This window comes from Rhinoraja longicauda, chromosome 13 (assembly GCF_053455715.1).
Source record: "Rhinoraja longicauda isolate Sanriku21f chromosome 13, sRhiLon1.1, whole genome shotgun sequence".
Classification (NCBI taxonomy): domain Eukaryota; kingdom Metazoa; phylum Chordata; class Chondrichthyes; order Rajiformes; family Arhynchobatidae; genus Rhinoraja; species Rhinoraja longicauda.
Window position 1 is genome coordinate 1,381,511 of NC_135965.1, and position 25,284 is coordinate 1,406,794.

Below are 25,284 nucleotides of genomic sequence, written 5' to 3' on the forward strand. Positions count from 1 at the left end.
GCCCTTCTCCCCCGATTGCTCAGTTTGGCCGGGCGGCCAGCTCTATGAAGAGTCCTGGTGGTTCCAAAGTTCTTCCATTTAAGAATGACAGAGGCCACTGTGCTTTTCGGGACCTGCAGTGCTGCAGAAATTGTTTTATACCCTTCCCCAGATCTGTGTCTCAACACAATCCTGTCTCGGAGGTCTACGGACAATTCCTTCGTCTTCATGCACTGTCAACTGTGGGACCTTATATACACAGGTGTGTGCCTTTCCAAATCATGTCCAATCAATTTAATTTACCACTGGTGGACTCCAATCAAGTTGTAGAAACATCTCAATGATAATCAATGGAAACAGGATGAACCTAAGCTCAATTTTGATTGTCATACCAAAGGGTCTGAATACTTATGTAAATGTTATATTTCAGTTATTTCTTTTGAATTACCTTGCAAAAATTTCTAAACACCTGTTTTTGCTTTTTTATTATGGGGTATTGTGTGCAGATTGATGATAAAAAAAATTTTTTAATCCATTTTAAAATAAGGCTGTAACGTAGCAAAATGTGGAAAAAGTGAAGGGGTCTGAATACTTTCTGAATGCACTGTAGATAGAGCTCTTAATGATAGCAGAGTCAGGGGGTATGGGGAGAGGGCAGGAACGGAGTACTGATTGTGGATGATCAGCCATGATCACATTAAATGGCGGTGCTGGCTCGAAGGGCCGAATGGCCTCCTCCTGCATCTATTGTTTATTGTCTATTGTTTGTGGGTTCAATTGGCTTCAGTAAAGATTGACAATTTTTGTCATGGTTTAGTATAGTGTATGGGGTGATTGCTGGTAGGCGCAGTCTCGATGGGTCTGTTTCTGTGCTTTCGAGTTTAGTCTACTTTAGACTTCAGAGATATAATGCTGAAACAGGCCCTTCGGCCCACCAACTCTAAAGTAAAAATATTGTGTATAAGGCCTAAGGTTGCCAACTATCTCACTCCCAAATAAGGGACAAGGTGACATCACCGCCCCGCGCCCCATGTGACCTCCCCCAGCCTGCGGCCACGTGCTCCCGCTCCACCAATGGCGGCCGCCCGGGCCAGGAGGCAGGTTGCTACGCAACCTCCGTTAGGTGAACGCACTCGGCCCTGCTCCCCGAACACATTCCGTTAGCCTACAGCGGCCCACGGGCCTAATACGGGACAAGGCCGGCCCCCTTCGGGACAAACCAATTTAAGGTAGAGAGTTTCAAAGATTGACCGGCCTCTGTGTGATGATATAACTCCTTGTGTTTGCACTGAATTATCTAACACCCTCTTGAGAATGATCACATTGAATGGCAGTGCTGGCACGAAAGGACGAATGGCCTACCCCTGCATCTATTGTCTATTGTCTATTGTCTAATACAAGATAAACTACTTGATAAACTACTCATAGTTGTTTATGAAAGAGTGATAAATTGTTGTCGTGAAGTGTGCCCATGAAACTTGAAAACTGCATGTAAACAATTATCATGAAACAATTTACAGTGCATTAATCGGATTATTAAATTGCCTCTAATTATGCTTTGTTTTGATCATAATAATGCCACAGGATTGTTCCCTTACTTGACCTCTGCTTTATGGACCAGATAGGTTGTAAGTCATGTTTGTATCTCACGTTTTGTTTTTCCTTCTTTGCTCTACAGGGACCGTTTGTTCACATTGCAAGTATGTGTGCTTCATTGCTCAGCAAATTCATGTCACTCTTTGGTGGGATTTATGAGGTAAGACTTTTTTACAGTCAGAAATACAGCGCCATGGACAATAATTCGATACAGTGTTTGTCCGTGCTCCCCATGACTGTGTGGGTTTTCTCCAGGTGCTCCAGTTTCAGACCAATGTGGCAATGAAGACCAATGTGGCAAAAGCCTTTTTGACCACCTGCGTCTCCACCATCAAGGAACCATGCACCTGCACTCCTAGATCCCTCTGCTCTACAACACTCCCCAGAGCCCTACCATTCACTGTGAGGGTCCTGCCCATGTTAGACTTCCCAAAATGCAACACCTCACATTTCTCTGCATTAAATTCCATCAGCCATTCCTCAGCCCAACTGTCCAACAGACCCAGATCCTGCTGCAATCATTCACAACCATCTTCACTATCTGCAAAACTACCCATTTTTATGTCATCAGCAAACTTGCTAATCTTGCCCTGTATGTTCTCATCCAAATCATTGATGTAGATGACAAACAGTAATGGGGCCCAGCACCGAACCCTTAGGCACACCACTAGTCACAGACCTCCAGTCCGAGATGCAACCTTCCACCATCACCTTCTGCTTCTTTCCATGAAGCCAATTTTCTGTGGATTGGGGTGTGGGGCAACTTTTTTTTCACCGAAGGTGGTGCGTGCCTGGAAAGCACTGCCAGGGTTGGTGGTTGAGCAATGTGCGATAGTGGCATTTAAGAGGCTTTTGGATAGGCACATGGCCAGGCAGGGTACGGAGGGATATGGATTATGAGCAGGTAGGTAAGAGATCACCTTACCATCATGTTCGGCACAGACATTGTGGACCTGTTCTTGTGATGTACTGTTCGATGTTAAGAAGCTTGATAATAACCAATCATACATCTGGGGAGGGCAAGAACAAACTATTATCAACCTGACCCTCATAGTTTTGGTCAAGTCCTCCAGCTATTAAAATATCAGATCGTCACGGAACATGTTCTTGGGCACCATCTCTGGGGGCAACTGTGTATGATATACACCGATGAGCCAAAACATTATGACCACTGACAGGTGAAGTGAATAACATTGATTATCTTGTTACAATGGCACCTGTCAAGGGGTGGGATATATTAGGCAGCAAGTGAACAGTCAGTTCTTGAAGTTGATGTGTTGGATGCAGGAGAAATGGGCAGGAGTAAAGACCTGAGCGACTTTGACAAGGGCCAAATTGTTCTGGCCAGACGACTGGGTCGGAGCATCTCTGAAACGGCAAGGCTTGTGGGGTGCTCCCGGTCAGCAGCGGTGAGTACCTACCGACAGTGGTCCGAGGAGGGACAAACCACAAACCGGCGACAGACAGGGTGTTGGGCGCCCAAGGCTCATCGATGCGCGAGGGCAACGAAGGCTATCCCGTCTGGTCCGAACCGACAGAAGGTCGACTGTGGCACAAGTCACAGAAAATGTTAATGGTGGTCACGGGAGGAATGTGTCACAATACACAGTACATCACACCCTGCTGCGTAGGGGGCTGCACACCGAGGACAAACAGCATATTAGGCAGGTGGTCATAATGTTTTGGCCCATCAGGTGATAATGTTTTGGCTGATTGGTGTATATCTTTGAAGCGTGCAGCTATTTACAATACACATTGGACTGTGATGGAACATACTACTGGGAGCCGTGTCATGCCATGCACTGTTAATAGGCATGGATAGCCCCAAAAGCCCTCGCAACTTTGCACGTGCATCATTTAAGTATTATGGACAGGTATATAAATAATTAAAAACAAGAGAATGCCCGCTTTATTGTGCAAGAAGATAGAAATTAAGCTGCTATTTAACTGTGTCCTGGGTAGAATAAATTGGTGAAGAGACAAAGTGTAGCGGCCAGCTTCTCGTCTATCTCAATTAGCTCCCAAGCTGCCACTTGCATAGACCGGGTCAGCGATAAGCGTAATAACTCGAACAACTAATAACAGAGATCCTCCCAGACGTTTAATAGTTAGTCTTCTCTATTTGAAGGTGCAATAAACATATTGGCATATCTCTTGTCATTGACTGGTTATTAATTGCTTGGTAAAATTCCATATCTTACCACAGTCTATGCGATCGTTACGAATTGCCAGATATAACTTCGACACAGTTTGTATTAATCTTCTAGTTAATAAAACTTACAGGCGATTACATCATGGCTGATAAATCTTTTGGCGGAGCATCTAGCTGACCCTCTGTCAGCACCTCCCAGCTCACCCACTATGCCAGTACGTACCCAACTGCCCGTACTCTGGCTCCGCCCAGCCCCTACGTAAGCATTGCATTAACTCTATAGTGTCCAAACTACAGCAGAATACAAGGTAGTGATATTAATAAGCAAAAATAACTAATAACTGCAAAATGGCTCCTACACAAAGAAATACATCATGTCACAACATTTGGTGGATAGACTATTGAGCATTGTGTTTTTTGGTAAATAATGTGGTGGCACAGCTGGAGGTGGGCTCGATCCCGAGCTTGGGTGCTGTCTGTGTGGAGTTTGCATGTTCTCCCTGTGACTGCATGGGTTTCCTCCAGGTGCTCTGGTTTCCTCCCACATCCCAAAGACTTGCAGGTTCATAAGTTTATTGGCTTCCGTAAAATTCCCCTAATGTGCGGGAACTGGTTGAGAAAGTGGGGTAACATAGAACTAGTGTGAATGGGTGATTGATGGTCAGCATAGACTTGATGGGCCGAAGAGCTTGTTTCCATGCATCTCGAAATAAGAAACAGTTTCTTGGTCACTGATGGGACAAAGCTAAAGGCTTGTTCAGAAAGATGAGTTCTACATAATGTGGACAATCTGCAGAGGAAAAATTGATCTGGAGTTTCTTAAAATTGATAGTAAAATGTAAGATCATATTTCCTCCTTTCAACCTGCCTGAATAGTGTGTACTGTGGTGGATGGTGTCTAGCACTGTCTGATACTCAAATATTCAGACTCAATACAGGATAGCAATCTGTTTATACAGCTTGCATAAACTGTAAGACACACAACACTGCAGTAATAACCCAAACTACACTGTAACAATAATTAATTTCATATTGCACTTATTGTACTTAACAATATTGCCAGTTCTTCAGTGATGGGGAAAAAAATATTTTCTTTGTGTTTGAAGCTAAGAGTATTATTTTGAAATATTGGGTTATGTACTTTGGCTTAGAAATTAAATTCACGATGAGAACTATTACTAATTAAATATAAATGTATTCAGATTCAGATTGTTACTAATTCCAATAACATTGGCACCTAGAAGAGATAAATAGCAATCTGTTGACTTCCACAAGCCAGAGCTCAGAGCAGGGCCTCTCCTTACCCCCTACTATATCCACAGTGGCAATCACTGAAAACCAGCATTTGTGATCATTTGCCACTTATCCAAAGGTGCCCATGTATTGCCTGCCAAAATGATGACTGCAGATTAGGAAATCCACTGTCAAATTTACAACTCCATGGTGGCACAGCGGTAGAGTTGCTGCCTCACAGCGCTTACAGCGCCAGAGACCCAGGTTCGATCCCGACTACGGGTGCTGTCTGTACGGAGTTTGTACGTTCTCCCCGTGACCTGCGTGGGTTTTCTCCGAGATCTTCGGTTTCCTCCCACACTCTAAAGACGTACAGGTTTGTAGGTTAATTGGCTTGGTATCTAGGTAAGAAAATTGTCCCTAGTATGGGATAATGTTAATGTGCGGGGATCGCTGATCAAGGTAGACTTGGTGGGCTGAGGGGCCTGTTTGCACGCTGAATCTCGAAACTAAACTAAACCAGCAAAGAAGAATGCCATTCTCACTAGAAAAGTAAAGATCTGTTTAGCCAAATTGAAAATGTCTTTGCATATGCAGCATGGTATTGTGCATGGGAGGTCACAGGAACCACACTAACCTGAACCATTCAGTCATGATCTTGCAATCTGTCAGCAAGACAAGCTGCACTTGCATAATGCTGAACACAAGTACTGCTGCTTTACGCTGCACATATCTTAACATTCTCCGTATTCATATCCACTCTAACCTTAACCACCACCAGCATTGTTCACGGAAGCAAAGATTGCCCCATTTACCATCAACACCTTTACATATTAGCTGGAATAACGTTACCTCTCACAAAATCGTTTTAAATCCGTCAACAGTCCTAGCATCCTTCACATTAGCCCCCCTTGGCCATCCATCTGTTCCCATCTCTCACCCCAGTATAGTCAATAGTCCAACATTTATGGACATTTGCTCTGCGTAAAATGTATTTAAAATAAATAGGTGATAAGACTATTAAAAGTATCATTCAAAAGCAAAAATATGCATTAGAATAATATCTCAATGAATGAAAATTATCCAGATCAATGATATATCTAGCTATTATTCATTTCAGCTCACATCACCACTTACAGTGGAGAGTATATCTGTTATGTGGTTATTTACACCAGCATATTTTGACAAGTACTTGGATGTACTCTTTTGCTGAACTATTCAAGCATTATGTGCAAATTATATCTAGATGTACTGTTGTAAACAACTAATAATAAAGATATGAATTGAGATAACGTAATTATGCCAATGGAAGTTTTTAGAGCAAAGATGTACATGTACACCCAGATATACTCTCCACTGTGAATCTCAAAACAGCATCCAGGCACAATATACATGTTACAAGATGCTACTGGTTACATCAGCCTTGAAGCAGTTGGACAAAGTGTGAAGGGTTACCTTGTATATTAGATGATAAAACATAGTGCAAGATTAAAGTATATTTCTACTCCTCTAAGCAAATCAAACATAAAAACATAGAAACATAGAAAATAGGTGCAGGAGGAGGCCATTCATTATTCATTGTGATCATGGCTGATCATCCACAATCAGCAACCCAGGCCTGCCTTCTCCCCATATCCCTTGATTCAAATGATTCAAATCATATGATTCAAAACCTATTTCTACTCCCTAGCGTTTGAGGCCCTCTGAGGGGGCGCTGTGAACTGTTTATGTATGTGCCGTTATGTTTCTGTGCCATTGTATGTTCGTTTCTTAGTACCTGAACTGATGTACAGCACTTTGGTCAATGTGGGTTGTTTTTAAATGTGCTCTACAAATAAAATTGACTTGACTTGACTTGATTCCACTAGCCCCTAGAACTCTATCGAACTCTCTTTTAAATTCAACCAGTGAATTGGCCTCCACTGCCTTCTGTGGCAGAGAATTCCACAAATTCACAACTTTCTGGGTGAAAAACTTTTTTCTCACCTCAGTTTTACATGACCTCCTCTTTATTCTTAGACCTGGTCTGTGCCGGAGGGTACAGACAACAGATACCAAAAGGTCCACATGGGAAGGGTGTAATTGGAGTGCTCTGAAGCATCCTGCCATTGACTGTGTACTTTCCCATTGTATTCAACCTGCCAAAGTTCACCAGCTCACACTTGCGCCACCTGCCATTTCTCTGCCCATTTCTGTCCCACTGCACATTTTCACGGCCTTCCTTACTGTCCACAACTCCAGCGATCTTGGTGTCACCTGCTAACACACTAACCAAGCCATCTACATTTATGTCCAGGTCATTTAGATATACATCTATATATATATATCACAAATAGTGGAGGTCCCAGCATAGATCCCTGCGGAACTCATCACAGATCTCCAGCCAGAAGAACACTCTTCCACTGCAATCCTCTGTCTTCTACCAGTACATAAGTTCTGATTCTGAACAACCAAGTCACTATGAATTCCATGTATCATAATCTTCTGAATCAGCCTACCATGGGGGCTTTATCAAGTACCTTCTAAAATCCTCGAAGACATCATCCATCCTTATCGATCACCTTGGTCACCTCCGCAAGGGACTTGATCAAGTTCGAAAGACAAGGGCTGCCAGATGCAACACAATGCTGACGGCTGCTAAGTAGCCCATTAGAGTCATGAGTCCTAAAGCACGATATTAGGCCCTTCGGCCCAGCCTGTCCCTGCTGACCAACATACTCCATCTACACTGGTCAGACCTGCCCACGTTTGGCCCATAGCCCGATAAACCTTTCCTATGCACGTACCTGTCCAAATGTCTTCTAAATGTTGCTATAGTTACTGCCTCAACTACCTGCTCTGGCAGCTTATTCCATATTCCCATCATCGTATGTATTGGATCAGATTTTATATTTTTCTCACTTTTTTTACTGTGATTTTATTGTTATTTTTTATCTTGTACATTTGAGCTCCGCTCAGGCAGTGCGCCTGAATTTCATTGTGTGCACCACTACTATGACAATGAAGTGAAATATTAAGTGTACACATATATACATATATACACACATATATACATATATCCACATACACACACACACACATATATATATATATATATATATATATACACACACATATATAAACTGTATAAATACATACACACACATACATACATACACACATATATAAACTGTATATATACATACACACACATACATACATACACACATATATAAACTGTATAAATACATACACACACATACATACATACACACATATAAACTGTATATATACATACACACACATACTGAAAAAACAAATGGATATACGGAGATAGAAGGGGAGAACGTACAAACTCCGTATGGACAGCACCCATAGCCAGGATCGAACCTGGGTCTCCGGCGCTGCAAGTGCAGTAAGGCAACAACTCTACCGCTGCGCCACCCTACCGCTGCGCCACCCTACCGCTGCGCCACCGCACCGCCCTGAATTCATCCCTTGTGCCAGCGTGTGCTCCATGTCTTTGGTCCCTGCTCATTCAGTGTTAGTACTACAACTAGGTCAGCCACAGTATCTCCAATCACTACCTTCCTATGGGAACCTGTTGGCATCTGTACCCTGTACCCTATACCACAGACCAGGAGTAGAAATATACTTTCATCTTGCACTACGTTTTATAATCTAATATACAAGTTAACCCCTCACACTTTCTCCAACCTCCTTGTGGCTGATGTAACCAGTAGTATCTTGTGACATGTATATTCTGCCTGGATGCTGTTTGGAGATTCACAGTGGAGTGTATATCTGGGGTGTATATGTATATCTTTTATACAAAGGTTTCTGTTGGCACGTTTAGAGAAGGCAGGTACAGGATACTGAGTTGGATGATCAGCCATGATCATATTGAATGGCGGTGCAGCCTCGAAGGGCCGAATGGCCTACTCCTGCTTATTTTCTATGTTTCTATGTTTACATCTATAGATTTTTTTTTTTAATTCCTAGATTTTTCTGCATAACTGAGATAATGAATGATCTTTTCCAAACAATTCTATTGTTTAAATAAGGAATAGTTTGAATCTCAACTTTCTTCCTCTTTTAAGAAAGTCTCTCTTTGTTGGGAGATAGAAACTGTCTCATAAGTGATAGGAGCAGAATTAAGCCATTCGGCCCATCGAGTCTACTCTGCCATTCAATCATGGCTGATCTATCTCTCCCTCCTAACCCCATTCTCCTGCCTTCTCTCCATAACTGATCGAATTTCAATTGGCCTTTGTGTCCTGTTTTTTTTTTAGAATGAATCCCGCAACATTGAGATGCTGGCAGCTGCTTGTGCAGTTGGAGTTGGCTGCTGCTTCGCTGCTCCGATAGGAGGTAAGAGTGTTTTGTTTCACCATTCAAGGCAAATTGTCCAAGACAATTGCATGTCTCCAGTTTCTCACTCATAAAAATAATTATTCCATTGAAGTGAAATCTGACTAAGCCTTCAGAGAGACATAGCTGGCTGCCTAATGAGCTCCACCTTGTCAGATACGACAATTCAAACTTCACGAGGAATAAGCATCTTATTCAAAAAGATATCTCCATATAAATAAAATCTGCTTATCATTAAATACGTATTTCTATGTCGAGCACAAATCGACCAATGGAGGAATTTCTAATTGGATAAGGTATTAAAAATGTATGTATAATAAAGAGGTTGCAAAGACTTATCGGTGGTTAAGGCATGGTTGTGAAAATTACACTTTCAAAAGTGAGGATGCACTCTGTTTTTTCTCATTTTCACCACAGTTTCTGTTTAATTAGTACAGTGACTCTATTGAGGATCAGTGAGTAACTTGTGTTTATGTCTCACTGTTGAATTTTATAAAAAGAGGAAACACATAGCAATCTTTGTGTAAGAGTGTAAGGTGGGGGGTCGATGAACAATTTATCATCCACTTTATAAATTTACTAAAATAAGTATTGGTTCTGAGCCGTAGAATAACTCGTATGTTAATACACTCGCCAATTTGATAAAAGAATTCTAAAAGGAAAATTAATTTCAAGGGCAGAAATAGTCTTTGACGTTGGATTTTACCTGACTTACAATAAAGGTCTGGGCAGCTGAGACAGCAGGTATCTTCCAAAGGTCCAGGTTGCTGCTGAGAACAGAAATAGTTGGTAAAATTAGACAGTGAAGCCAATGAGCAAAACAAAAATTGTCCACAGCATACTGCACAGTCTTGCAACTATGTACACCAGCTATATTTCAATGTGTTATGGTTAAGTCTGCTGCATTCAAAAGACTCCGGGAAATAACATTTCTGAAGTGGTTCGCACACAGACTTGGAAATAAATGCCTCAATAGATCTGGACATCTGCTCTGGAATTATTTTGTTACTGACAGACAATGTTCTTTTTCCAAAACCATATGGTTTATGTGGAAGTAGACATTTGATATTCTGTTTTTCCTTATCCAGTTATTAGCATGATCCCAATAGCATATTCACACCTATCCCTCCCCCCCCCCCCAATTATCACTTCATACGTGCTCACTGACTCCATTTGCAAAGACTGGCCCCTCCCCCCCCACCCCCCCTCTACCCCCGCACCCCTCTGCAATCACCAATTTGCACATACTCACAGCCTGACTCTAGACTGGGCCCTGGTCCACTGCCCAACATCAGTCTGGCCACTTCTCCATCTCCATCTCCAACAATAGAAATTACGGAGGTGGAGAGGCTATTCAGGAAACAAAGCCGGAAATCCCCAGGACCGGACAATGTTTCCCCCTTTACCCTCAAGCTCTGTGCCCAACAACTGGAACCGATCTACATAGACATTTTCACCCAGTCCCTGCAAACCTGCACTGTCCCTGCCTGCTTCAAGGTCTCCACTATTGTCCCTGTACCCAAAAAGACAAGGATCACTGGTCTTAATGACTACAGGCCTGTCGCACTGACCTCTGTAGTCATGGTCCTTTGAAAGACGTGCTGGCCCAGCTGAAAAACATCACAAATCCCCTGCTGGACCCCCTGCAGTTTGCATACAGGGCCAATAGATCGGTGGATGACGCAGTCAACCTAGGCCTGCACTTCATCCTCCAGCACCTAGACCACAAGGGGACCTATGCCAGGATTCTGTTTGTACTTTAGCTCTGCTTTTAACACCATTGTGCCAGAGCTACTACACTACAAACTCTCCCAGCTGACTGTGCCTGAACCCCTCTGTCAGTGGATCATCAACTTCCTGACAGACAGGAAGCAGCACGTGAGGCTGGGAAAGCACATCTCGGATCCACAGGCCCTCAGCATAGGAGCACCGCAAGGCTGCGTACTCTCCCCACTCCTTTACTCTCTCTACACCAATGACTGCACCTCCACAGACTCCTCTGTCAAGCTCCTCAAGTTTGCGGATGACACTACCCTGATTGGACTGATCCAGGATGGGGAGGAATCTGCCTACAGATGGGAAGTGACACAGCTGGCGCCCTGGTGCCATCGCAACAACCTGGAGCTCAATGCTCTCAAGACAGTGGAACTATTTGTAGACTTTCGAAGAGATCCCCTTCCCCTCCCCCCACTCACCATCAACAACACCACAGTCACATCTGTGGAGTCATTTAAGTTCCTTGGAACCATCATCTCCAGGGACCTTAAATGGGGGGCCACCATCAACTCCACAGTCAAAAAGGCCCAACAGAGGATGTACTTCCTGCGGCAACTGAGGAAACACAATCTGCCACAGGCAATGATGGTCCAATTCTACACTGCTATCATTGAGTCCATCCTCACCTTCTCCATCATGATCTGGTTTGGCTCAGCCACCAAGCACGACATCCGGAGGCTGCAACGGATCGTTCGCACAGCCGAGAAGGTTGTTGGCTGCAACCTTCCCCCCATTGACGAACTGTACACTGCAAGGGCCAGGAAGCGAGCGGGCAAGATCATCTCTGACCCCTCTCACCCTGCCCACAAACTCTTCGAAGCACTTCCCTCTGGAAGGCGACTCCGGACTGTCAAAGCAGTCACAGCCAGACATAAAAACAGCTTATTTTCCACGAGTGGTAGTTCTACTCTCTTTTATGCTCTGGTTTATTTTCACCCACATGTTTAGACTGTAATGTTGTATCCTTATTGTTTTGATGTGTTTATGCTTTATTCTTAATTGTTAACTGTGTGTTTGTGTTGTCATTTGTGAGCGGAGCACCAAGGCACATTCCTTGTATATGCACATACTTGGCCAATAAACATAAACTTATACTCATTCGGGAACCATATGGTTTTGGAAAAAGAACATTGTCTGTCTGTAACAAAATAATTCAAGAGCAGACATCCAGATCTGCAAGTCTGCATGCGATTAGATTAGTTTAGAGATACAGCGCAGAAACAGGCCCTTCGGCCCACTGGGTCCGCGCCGACCAGCGATCCCCGCACATTAACACTATCCTACACCCACTAGGGACAATTTTTACATTTACCAAGCCAATTAACCTACAAACCTGCACGTCTTTGGAGTGTGGGAGGAAACCGAAGATCTCGGAGAAAACCCACGCGGTCACGGGGAGAACGTACAAACTCCATACAGACAGCACCCGTAGTCGGGATCGAAACCGGGTCTCCGGCGCTGTATTCGCTGTAAGGCAGCAACTCTACCGCTGCGCCACCGTGCCGCTATGGCATTATGAACATTATAACTTTGTCGCGCTGTGGACCTCAGCCGCCATTAACCCACAGCATCGTTTGGTGGAAGGAATAGGTTGAACGCAACTGCCATGTCAGAGATGTGCTCTGTTTGGTTGTCAGCTGCTTGTAACGTGTGACCGTAATATTGCATGGATATTGCTGAGTAGATGTGCTGAAGTCAGCCCTTGTGGTTGGCAGTATATTCCTAGACACTACACGTTAGTCTATACTCTGTGACTAAGCCTCCTTCATGCAATACCTATGATAGCACAACACTGTCATTGACATTGATTCCATGGTCTCTCATCTGGAAATCATAAGGACTGGAGCACAGCAGATAGGATCACACTAAAGAATCAACATAGGACCTTTCAGCTCCACATGACTTTCCTTATCCTAGTGTAAATCTATGAATGAATGAATGAATAAGTTTATTGGCCAAGTATGTGCATATACAAGGAATGTGCCTTGGTGCTCCGCTCACAACTGACAACACAAACATACAGTTAACAATTAAGAATAAAGCATAAACACATCAAGACAATAAGGATACAACATTACGGTCTAAACATGTGGGTGAAAATAAACCCTTGGAGTGCAGACCAAGGCTGGCAATAACAGTCATTTTTAGAAAACTGGCATTTGGAAACTCGAGAAAAATGAAATGCGTTGAGATAGGAAGATGGGGGAATAGGAGATTCTAAGAAATTGTTACATTCAGTATTCAAATTTGCTTCTGTAAAACAGAATCCTGCAGGAAAATAAGGAGACCTGTTGTTGATCTCAAAGAGCAAGGACAAGTGTCTGGAGGTGTGCTTACACACTAAAGCTTTTATACTTTCAGGAAATTGAGAAACACCAATCAAGTAAAACTGCCCCGTATAAGATTATTTAGTCGGAACTAATAGAATGATTTAGCCACCGTTTAATGTTGCTTTTCTCTATCTGACCCTTTTCCTTTTTCCATTTTTTAACAGATTAACAACAGCAATGATATGTTTATTGTGCAGATTTCTTAATTCCTTTGGCAGAGTCAGTATTTTTCATCCATTCTCATTTAACCTCATTGTAATCCTGACTGATGGCCACAGGTAGTGACTGTGTGGCTTTTACTGATCTTGCAGTTATTGCTTTTAGGTGAGCAGTCTGTAGCAGCCCCTGACTTGAGTGTTAGCGATGTGTTACCCTTTGCCTTGTGCTTCTATCACTGCCCTGGTGCTGCTGTGGCTGCTCGGACGTATTTGCATGTGTGTTGTGCTCCTTGAAACTTGGCAAGCTACTTTGCTGGCTTGCCTTTGATTTTATTTCATTTGTGTGCTGTTTTCTTCCTGGAATGTTTTTCTTTGTTCTGTTCTTATATTTAAAATTAAATGTCAACCCATGTCAGTGAATGTATAAGATTTATTCACAAAATGCTGTAGTAACTCAGCAGGTCAGGCAGCATCTCGGGAGAGAAGGAATGGGTGACGTTTCGGGTCGAGACCCTTCTTCAGACTGAAGGGTCTCGACCTGAAACGTCACCCATTCCTTCTCTCCCCAGATGCTGCCTGACCTGCTGAGTTACTCCAGTATTTTGTGAATAAATACCTTCGATTTGTACCAGCATCTGCAGTTATTTTCTTATACTACTTGTTCTGCATTCCTTCCAATAGGTGTTCTTTTCAGTATTGAAGTAACATCAACATATTTTGCTGTCAGAAACTATTGGCGTGGTTTCTTCGCTGCCACCTTCAGTGCCTTTATTTTCCGCGTGCTGGCCGTCTGGAACAAAGATGAAGGTATATCAAAGAACCGGGTAGATTGTGAAACCCTACTAGGTGCTGGAAAAATGTTCCCAATGTTGGGGGAGTCCAGGACCAGGGGCCACACAGTCCAAGAATAAAGGGGAGGCCGTTTAAAACTGAGGTGAGAAGAAACCTTTTCACCCAGAGAGTTGTGAATTTGTGGAATTCCCTGCCACAGAGGGCAGTGGAGGCCAATTCACTGGATGAATTTAAGAGAGAGTTAGATAGAGCTCTAGTGGCTAGTGGAATCAAGGGATATGGGGAGAAGGCAGGCACGGGTTAGTGATTGTGGATGATCAGCCATGATCACAATGAATGGCGGTGCTGGCTCGAAGGGCCAAATGGCCTCCTCCTGCATCTATTTTCTATGTTTCTATGTTTCTATGTAACTCAGCAGGTCAGACAGCATCTCTGGAGGAAAGGAATAGATGACTGGAGAAGGGTCTCGACCCGAAACATCACCAATTCCTTTTCTGCAGAGATGCAGTCTGACGCACTGAGTTCCTCCAGCTTTTTGTATCCATCTTTGGTGCCATTCTCTCTCGGTTTCCATCCTATCACCTGTATTGAAACATCTAAGATGATTAAGGGATTGGACACGCGAGAGGCAGAAAACATGTTCCCGATGTTGGGGGAGTCCAGAGCCAGGGGCCACAGTTTAAGAATAAGGGGTAGGCCATTTAGAACACAGATGAGGACAAATATTTTCACTGTGGAATTCTCTGCCTCAGAAGGCAGTGGAGGCCAGTTCTCTGAATGCATTCAAGAGAGAGCTAGATAGAGCTCTTTAAGATATGGGGATATGGGGAGAAGGCAGGAACGGGGTACTGATCGTGGATGATCAGCCATGATCACAATGAATGGTGGTGCTGGCTATAAGGGCCGAATGGCCTCCTCCTGCATCTATTTTCTATGTTTCTATGTTCCTACCCATGAATACTACCCATCTGTTCTTAAGTATTTAATAACATTCAAACTTTCCTCCATCTTTTGCAGAAACCATCACTGCCTTATTTAAAACTCGATTCCGTCTCGATTTTCCATTTGATCTTCAAGAGCTCCCTGCTTTTGCAGTAATTGGGTATGTTTTTGTAATGAGTCAGTTATAATTTGTTTAAATAGCTGAAAGCATCGCTCAGTCATCAGAACATAATTTAACATAAATCAATATGTAAGTATTGGATAGCTCACTTTTGCAAATTAAAGTGGTTTGATGATAGTAATGGGACTTAATTGATGACATTGCAGGTAACATGTGATATCTGTACCTTGAAGCATTGAATAGTAGAACCCTCTTCACAGCTCCTTCCACACGCAAAAGTCTGAGAATCACAGTGTGACCCATTTTCAAGAGAGAGTTTAAAAAATATTTCTTAGAGAGATACAGCACGGAAACAGGCCCTTCAGCCCACCAGGTCCGCGCCCACCAGCGATCCCGGCACATTAACACTATCCTACACCCACTAGGGACAATTGTTACATTTACCAAGTCAATTAACCTACAAATATGCACGTCTTTGGAGTGTGGGAGGAAACCGAAGATCTCGGAGAAAACCCACGCAGGTCACGAGGAGCACGTACAAACTCCGTGCAGACGGCACCTGTAAGGCAGCAACTCTGCCGCTGCACCACCGTGACCGCCCTATTTAGTTAGATTTAGTTAGATTTAGCTCTTAGGCCTAAGGGAATCAAGGGATATAGGGGAAAAAGCCAGAACAGGGTATTGATTTTGGATGATCAGCCATGATCATAATGAATGGCAATGGACTGCTACACTTCTTCCCACCCTGTCTCCTGCAAAAAGTCTATCCCCTACTCCCAATTCCTCCGTCTACGCCGCATCTGCGCCCGGGATGAGGTGTTTCACACGAGGGCATCAGAGATGTCCTCATTCTTTAGGAAACGAGGCTCTCACTAGGGCCTCCTTTATATCCCGCAGCTCCGCTCTTGCTCCCCCTCTCCCCATTCCTAACAACGATAGTGTCCACCTTGTCCTCACCTTCCATCCCACCAGCCAGCATATCCAACAAATCATCCTCCAACATTTCCGCCACCTCCAACGGGACCCCACTACTGGTCACATCTTCCCATCTCCTCCCCTTTCTGCGTTCCGCAGAGACCGTTCCCTCCGTAACTCCCTGGTCAACTCGGCCCTTCCTACCCAAACCACCCCATCCCCAGGTACTTTCCCCTGCAACCGCAGGAGATGCAACACCTGTCCCTTTACCTCCCCCCTCAACTCCATCCAAAGACTCAAACAGTCTTTCCAGGTGAAGCAGAGGTTCACCTGCACCTCCTCCAACCTCATCTATTGTATCTGCTGTTCCAGATGTTAACTTATCTACATTGGCGAGACCAAACACAGGCTCGGCGATCGTTTCACCCAGCACCTTCGCTCAGTCCGCCTTAACCAACCTGATCTCCCGGTGGCTGAGCACTTCAACTCCCCCTCCCACTCCCAGTCTGACCTTTCTGTCCTGGGCCGAAGGGTCGGTTTCCGCGCTGTGTCTCGAAACTAAACTCAACTAAACTAAACTAGCACTAAATGAGATTACTCTTAAGTGCCTGTCCCACTTAGGCGATTTTTTAAGGTGACTGCCGGTGACTGTCAAAGTCGTAGCAGATCGCCAAATTTTTATATTACCCCACGACAATGACCACGACAATGCCGAGTCAGGTCGATACAAGTTACTTTTTTTGTGAAACTAGCACCTGGCTAAGAGATCACACCGTCTTCGGAAACATCGCAAAATTCCCACACTTACCTGACCGTCAAACTGTGGCCTCCAATCTACCTGTCAAATGTCCTGACGGTAAATAAATTGGTTAAACAAAACTATCTTCTGGTATCTTCAAATGCCTTTTCTTAATTTAATATTACGTGCTTCTAAATGCATCTGCGACAACCTAGCAAACCTGGGGACAGCATGCGACAGGCAGCGCCCGCAATAAGCTACGATACCTGGCGACAAGCCAGCTGTCGCCCAGACATTTCTAGCAGGTAAACCTTTCCGCGACGCGCCGAGATCCGCTACGATTGATTGAAGACTCCTCACGATCATGCCCACGACACCCCGGCAAACGTTCAGCGACAGCCTAGTCACCGGCAGTCGCCTTAAAATCGCCTAAGTGGGACAGGCCCTTTAGTCATCAGCAAAGTGTTGGAAGATTTTGACAACAGTGTGGTCAAGTGGCTTTTACACCTCAACAACCCAGAACATTCCGATCACAGTCTTTCACCTGGAATGGTGATTTTTCTCTTTCCACAGACACTGTCAGACCTACCGAGTTTTTCACATTTTCTGCTTTCATTTCAAATTTGTAATATCGTTTTGATTACCTTTACCATCCTCATGTACTCCAAGTCATACAACGAACTAATTGAGAAATGTATTATTCTTCCTGTATGGTTTGTGGGTAGGAATCGTAGACTGCTTTATGACTATATGATTCAAAGTTGTTTCATTTTCCAAGCTTTGCTGGGAACGATTGGAATAGAAATTGTATCTCATTTTGCCAGGGCAATAATATTTTCTTGTGGAATACTGTTCCTTCTTGCTGAAAGTTGGTCAGGGCAGGTTTAGTTTAGTTTAGTTCAGAGATACAGCACGGAAACAGGCCCTTCCGCCCACCAGGTCCACACCGACCAGCGATCCCTGCACACACCAACACGAGTCCCACACACACTAGGGACAATTTTACATTTATACCAAGCCAATTAACCTATAAACCTGTATGTGTTTGGAGTGTGGGAGGAAATCGAAGATCTCGGAGAATGAAAATTAGTTTTTAGTTTTTAGAGAAAACCGACCAGCGATCCCCGCACATTAGTCCGCACTGACCAGCGATCTCGCACATTAATGCGATCCTGCACACACTAGGGACAATTTACATTTATACCAAGCCAACTAACCTACAAACCTGTATGTTTCTGGAGTGTGGGAGGAAACTGAAGATCTCGGAGAAAACCCACGCCGGTCACGAGAAGAACGTACAAATCCGTATAGACAGCACCCGTGGTTAGGCTTGAAGCTGGGTCTCTGGCACTGAAAGGCAGTAGCTCTACCGCTACTCCACCGTGCCACCCAGTAGACAGAAGAACTTTCAAACTAGCAGAAAAGTGTGCTCCCAGTGGAGAGGGAGTTGCTTTCAGGCTTCAGCTCTGCCATTTTGGGCACCAGTAGATATCCGCACCTGGGGGTCTTTGTGGGACTCAAATCACTAGCTCATTATCTTAAATTAGCACGTTATGGAAATTCATGGTAAAATAAGCAGTGGAGATCTTCTCCAGTTTGAATAATTAATGTGCTTTTTATTTCAAAAAAACATACTGATATGGAAGCATATTGGCTGAATATTTAAATGCACAGCTGTCAAGGGTTTACCACTAGATCTGAATCATGATTGTTGAGGGCATGTTTGGTCCATTGTGGTCCATTGTGAGATTGTCCATATATGTAGAAAAACCCTGATCACAAGAGGCCACTTTTTCCAAGAAGAATTTTACCAAAACTTTAGCCCCTGCTCTTAAAAACAGCCCTAGCCTTTCGGCTTGGAAATAAAGGTGCTAGAAATTTTAACCCTCTGCATATGGATAAATAGTTTTCATTATTTATAAAGTCATACAGTGTGGAGACAGGCCCTTGGGCACTACCTGCCCATGCTGACCACAATGCCCCATCTATGTTAGCCCCACTTGCCTGCAATGGGCCCATTTTTCTCTAAACCTCCCCTGTCCATATATCTGTCCAAATGTCTTGTAAATGTTGTTATGGTACCTCTAGGGTTGCCAACTGTCCCATATTAGCCGGGACATCCCGTATTTTGGGCTAAATTGGTTTGTCCCATACGGGACCACCCTTGTCCCGTATTAGGCCCGGGGAGCGCTGTAGGCCCGGACACTGTAGGCCTGGACGCTGTAGGCACGGGGGACGCTGTAAGCTAATGGAGTGTGTTTGGGGAGCGGGGCCGAGTGTGTTCGCCTAACGGAGGTTGCGTAGCAACCCGCCTTCCGGCCCGGGCGGCCGCCATTGGTGGAGCGGGAGCGCGTGGCCGCTGGCTGGGTGAGATCGCGCGGGGCGGTGACGTCACCTTGTCCCTTATTTGGGAGTGAGAAAGTTGGCACCCCTAGGTACTTCCCTCAACTACCGATAGGTAGTTGTGTCAGTGCAATTACAGCGTTTAAGAAGCAATTGGACAAGTACATGGATAGGACAGGTTTAGAGAGATATGGGCCAAACATAGGCCAGTAGGACTAGTGTGGATGGGACATATTGGGCGGTGTGGGCAAGTTGGGCCGAAGGGCCTATTTCCACACTGTATGATTCTATAATAATAAGGAATTGCAGATGCTGGTTTAAACTTAAGTTAGGCACAAAATGCTGGAGTAAATCAGCGGGTCAGGCGGCATCTCTGGAGAAAATGGATTGGTGACATTTCGGGTTGGGACCTTTCTTCAGACTGATTGTAACAGGGAGAAAGGAAATTGTAAGGAGGGTGTAAGCTCTCCAAGCAAAATATGAGATGCTGTTCCTCCAACTTGCATGTGACCTGACTGGCAATGGCGGAGGCCCACGACAGATAGATTAGTGTGGGAAGTTAAAGTGGTTAAGTTATTTTTTTAAAAATTCAAAAAATTAAGTTATTAGAAATATTATAAGTTATTAAAAATATTTTTTCAAATTAAGTTATTAAATGGTTTTTTAAAATAAAGTGTTTAAGTTATTTTAAAAATTACTCCAGCATTTTGTGATCCCTAAAAAAATATTTGAAAACTTATTAAAATGGTCATGTAACACAACATCCCAACTTACCCAAGATCCACCTGTGATGCCGGGAAGTATGTACTGGTGCTCCTAGATTCCTCTGCTCCACAACACACCAGGGCAGGACCCTTCCATTCACTATAAAGCTCCTGCCCTGCTGTGATCTCCCAAAATGCTTCCTTCAAAGTTAGTGTACTTCAGTGTCTCAGCAGAGCTGTAGATTCCAAAGGCAAGCTTTTAATCTTAGTTTAGAGAGGCAGCGCGGAAGCAGGCCCTTCGGCCCATTGTGTCCTCACTGGCCAGCGATCCCCAAGCACTAACACTGGACAATTTACCTTTATACCAAGCCAATTACCCAACAAACCTGTAGGTAGACACAAAAAGCTGGAGTAACTCAGCGGGACAGGCAGCATCTCTGGAGAAAAGGAATAGGTGACGTTTCGGGTCGAGACCCTTCTTTAGACTATTAGGGGAAAGGGAAACAAGAGATATAGACGGTAATATAGAGAAATATCGAACTCCATATCACCGTCTATATCTTGCCTTCCCCTTTCCCCTGACTCTCAGTCTGAAGAAAGGTCTCGATCCAAAATGTCACCTATTCCTTTTCTCCAGAGATGCTGCCTGTCCCGCTGAGTTACTCCAGCTTTTTGTGTCTGTCTTCGGTTTAAACCAGCATCTGCAGTTCCTTCCTACCGTGTAAACCTGCACGTCTTTGGAGTGTGGGAGGAAACTTTAGGTCCCGGAGAAAACCCACGCAGGTCACGGGGAGAACGTACAAACTCCGTACAGACAGCACCCGTAGTCAGGATGGAACACGAGTCTCTGGCGCAGTAAGGCAGCAACTCTACCGCTGCGCCACCGAGCCGCCCCGCGCATTGGACTAGTTGTGCTGTCAGAATGAGCTGATTGAGCAACCACTAAGAAGAAGGCAATTTTGGGAATGGGGCTATGTTGAGGAGAAGTGCCGTGTTGATGGTAAGTCTGAGACTTGGGCTCAATAGGCTTCAGCAAGGAGACTGAGCAGAGGGGGACAGGAAATAAAGGTGCAGTGAGCTCCACCAAAAACCACAACAAACACCACCAGGAAACAGCAGAATGTACCTTTATCTTCTGTGACGCTCTGCTCAGTCCTTTGCTCAGCATCCTCGCTGTGGCCACTTGAGCCCAATCCTCACCCTTCCCCTCCACACCTGCGTGGGTTTTCTCCGAGATCTTCGCTTTCCTCCCACACTCCAAAGACATGCAGGTTTGTAGGTTAATTGGCTTGGTAAATGTAAAAATTGTCCCTAGTGGGTGTAGGATAGTGTTAATGTGCGGGGATCGCTGGTCGGCGCGGACCCGGTGGGCCGAAGGGCCTGTTTCCGTGCTGTATCTCTAAACTAAACTAAACAAAACTTCTCAGGAATTCAGGAATTTTTGTTCCAGTCTCACCGAGATCTGCTGAAGGTTGGAAAAGTGTTGGAAATATTGTGATTGTTTTTGAATACTGAGCACACAACATTCTGGCTTCTAGGGTAGATTGGCAATTAGAGCAAATTCTAGCAACTTCTCTCCTTCGGCTCATGAAAATGGAAATAGCATCAAAGGTTATTCCACGCCCAAAGGAAATTGCCTCATTCTCAGGAGGAAGAATATTTGTTCAAATATCATTTTTGTTACCTGGAAATCTGCAATAATTGCCAAGGCAAGTAACTATGGAAACATGGGTCGAGTCGGAATTTGTTCTGTGAGAATGTGTGTAGGAAGGAACTGCAGATGCTGGTTATGCACCTTGGAAACCAGGGCCTCAGCTGTGCAAATGTTAGCTGTGATTAACTTTAACGTGTGAGTGGTAGAATTAGCATATAGAGCAATTAATAACCTTTTGGTATTTACAATAACATTTTGAGTTGCATCATATTCTGTGATATAAATCCAATTCTCAATTTCCATGTGTAGGAAAGAACTGCAGATGCTGGTTTAAACTGAAGATAGACACAAAATGCTGGAGTAACTCAGCAGGACAGGCAGCATCTCTGGAGGGAAGGAATGGGTGACATTTCGGGTGGAGATCCTTCAATCTGAAGAAGGGTCTCTACCTGAGACGTTACCCATTCCTTCTCTCCAGAGATGCTGTCTGTCCCGTTGAGTTACTCCAGCATTTGTGTCCATCTCAATTATCATCCAGTCTTTCATATTTATTGCATTATTCTTGATTAGCTTAGTTTAGTTTGGTTTAGAGATACAGCACGGAAACAGGCCCTTTGGCCCTCTGAATCCGCACCGACCAGCGATCCCCGCACATTAACATTACTCTACACACACTAGTGACTATTTTTTAAACATTTATACCAAGCCAATTAACCTGCACGTCTTTGGGGTGTGGGAGTTAACCGTAGATCTCGGAGAAAACCCACGCAGGTCACGGGGAGAAGGTACAAACTCCGTACAGACAGCACCCGTAGTCGGGATGGAACCCGGGTCTCCGGCGCTGTGAACGCCGTAAGGCAGCAACTCTACCGCTGCGCCACCGTGCCGCCCAAAAATAGTTTTATGGCAAATTTAGAACAATTGGTGTGAGAGAGTGTTGGCGGTTTATTAATGGGATTGTGCAAGCATTTGTTCGGTCCATCGAGTTCACAGTGTGGTTGAAAGACCACAGCATGTTCCTCTTGCTGCCCAGTTGCAGCCCACCTGTGGCACTGATAACCACTCAGCCTTCCACTCGTTTATTTCCCTTCAGAAATTTGCAGTTGGAGATGCTCTTGCTGAATATCAATAATTTTAAAACGCCTCTGGATTCCACCTAAAAATAAAAATTGGCGTTGGTGTTTAGAGGAAGTAATCATAATAATTGTGCAGCTTAGCCACATTGCTCATGGTCTGAAGATTGAATGTTTAAGGAGGAAGCTTCATGCCAGGAACTGAAAGCCCCCTGCAGCACCAAAGATACTCATTCATATCATCCTTTCTGGCTTCATATTGAAAACTTTTGTGAAATGGCTTCCATATGAGCACAACTTTGCAATAAAAAGCAAATGAAGAAGTTTTCCGATCAATAGTTCACAGAGATGATCAGATCAGTTAGATGAATATGTGGCAGCTTGTCGTGAAATGGTTGAAATAGGTTCCTGTACCACTCCATCCCTGGATTGTTTCGTTTAGTATAGTTTAGAGATACAGTGCAGAAACAGGCCCTTCGGCCCACCGAGCCCGCGCCAACCAGCGATCCCTACACACTAACACTATCCCACACACAGTAGGGACAATTTACAATTTTTTTGCTACCCACAAACCTGCAAATCGACACAAAATGCTGGAGTAACTCAGTGGGTCGGTCAGGTGGCATCTCTGGAGAAAAAGAATGGGTGACGTTTTGAGTCGAGACCCTTCTTCAGACTGAGAGTCAGTGGAAAGGGAAACGAGAGATCATCATATCATATCATATCATATATATACAGCCGGAAACAGGCCTTTTCGGCCCTCCAAGTCCGTGCCGCCCAGCGATCCCCGTACATTAACACTATCCTACACCCACTAGGGACAATTTTTACATTTGCCCAGCCAATTAACCTACATACCTGTACGTCTTTGGAGTGTGGGAGGAAACCGAAGATCTCGGAGAAAACCCACGCAGGTCACGGGGAGAACGTACAAACTCCTTACAGTGCAGCACCCGTAGTCAGGATCGAACCTGAGTCTCCGGTGCTGCATTCGCTGTAAAGCAGCAACTCTACCGCTGCGCTACCGTGCGATGTAGAGAGATACAGAACAAATGAATGATAGAAATGCAAAAAGGTAACGATGATAAAGGAAACTCCTGTGGACGAGGTGAAAACGAGTTACAGACAATGAGACTCAACAAGAACACTTCAAAGCAAGTACAATGACTTGGGTGTGGGAGGGATGGAGAGAGAGGCCAATGGGCCTCCGCGAACATGTGGCAGAGCTGCCGCCCCACAGCGCGAGAGACCCCGGGCGTCCCCGTGACTGCGTGGGCCCCACCCCTCGGGTGTCCCGGCACACCAGCTCCTATCAACCCTCCAGGGACAACTCACAGTGTGTAGGATAGAACCGGAGTACCCGGGGAAACCCACGCGGCCACAGGGAGCTCCCGAGGCCAGGATGGAACCCGGGCCCCCGGCACCACGAGTCAGCGGCTCCACCAGTGACCCGCACAACCCACAAACGCCAACCAAACCACAAACCCGGCCACCCCCACAACACGGGAGGAGAGTCACGTTGCCACTCGATCCAACTCGGGTCTCTGGTGCTATAAGGCAGCAACTCTACCGTCGTGATACCAAGTTCATAAGTGATAGGAGTCTACTCCACCATTCAATCATGGCTGAAATATCTAACCCCATTTTCCTGCCTTCTCCCCATAACCCCTGACATTCGTACTAATCAAGAATCCATCCATCTCTGCCTGCTGTGCCATCCCAAGGTATTGTGTATTTTGTGGTCCTTTCTTGTGTAGTGTATGTTCTTTTCCAATGGTACTGTACATATTCCCCCTTTACACGGTTATAATGGACCATCAGTAATAACAGAAACCATCTCGCCCATATAGTCAGTACAGCGAGGGTTTACTGTATTTGAATCTGTTCCTACTATTTACTTTGGATAGAGCTACTAAGCTGCATTTATAATGAGCTATATTTGCTGCATTTGGAATCCAAAGACTGTCAAGATTTGTGGGAAAGAAAACTGCAGATGCTGGTTTAAATCGAAGGTAGACACAAAATGCTGGAGTAACTCAGCGGGTCAGGCAGCATCTCTGGAGCGAAGGAATGGGTTACGTTTCAGGTCGAGACCCTTGGGTCTCGACCCGAAACGTCACCCATTCCTTCTCTCCAGAGATGCTGCCTGACCCGCTGAGTTACTCCAGCATTTTGTGTCTACATTTGACTGTCAAGATTTGATCACTTTTGTACTTAAAGGAAGTCAATGCCAAAAAGGATTACAGATGAAGTTAATTTAATGTATCTTTTTTGTAACGAATTGGAAGGAATCACATTATAATGTTGAAAATTTGTATAAAAAACCTTTGATTAAAGTCACTAAAGGGCCTGTCCCAGTTACGCGGTTTTTAAGGCGACTGCCGGCGACTGTCAAAGTCGTAGCAGATCGGCGGCATTTTCTTTTAC

At 44.6% G+C, this 25,284-nt stretch overlaps 1 protein-coding gene across 3 annotated transcripts in view; it reads left to right on the top strand.

Moving 5' to 3' along the window:
• The window catches only part of LOC144599376 (chloride channel protein 2-like), a 406,358-nt gene that overhangs the window by 210,199 nt on the left and 170,875 nt on the right, over nucleotides 1–25,284 (top strand). For all 3 annotated transcript variants that reach the window (XM_078410172.1, XM_078410174.1, XM_078410173.1), the window contains exons 6-9: nucleotides 1,658–1,735; nucleotides 9,232–9,310; nucleotides 14,256–14,381; nucleotides 15,384–15,468. In XM_078410172.1, coding sequence (XP_078266298.1) covers nucleotides 1,658–1,735; nucleotides 9,232–9,310; nucleotides 14,256–14,381; nucleotides 15,384–15,468 — 368 coding nt within the window. The remainder of the gene's footprint in view (nucleotides 1–1,657; nucleotides 1,736–9,231; nucleotides 9,311–14,255; nucleotides 14,382–15,383; nucleotides 15,469–25,284) is intronic.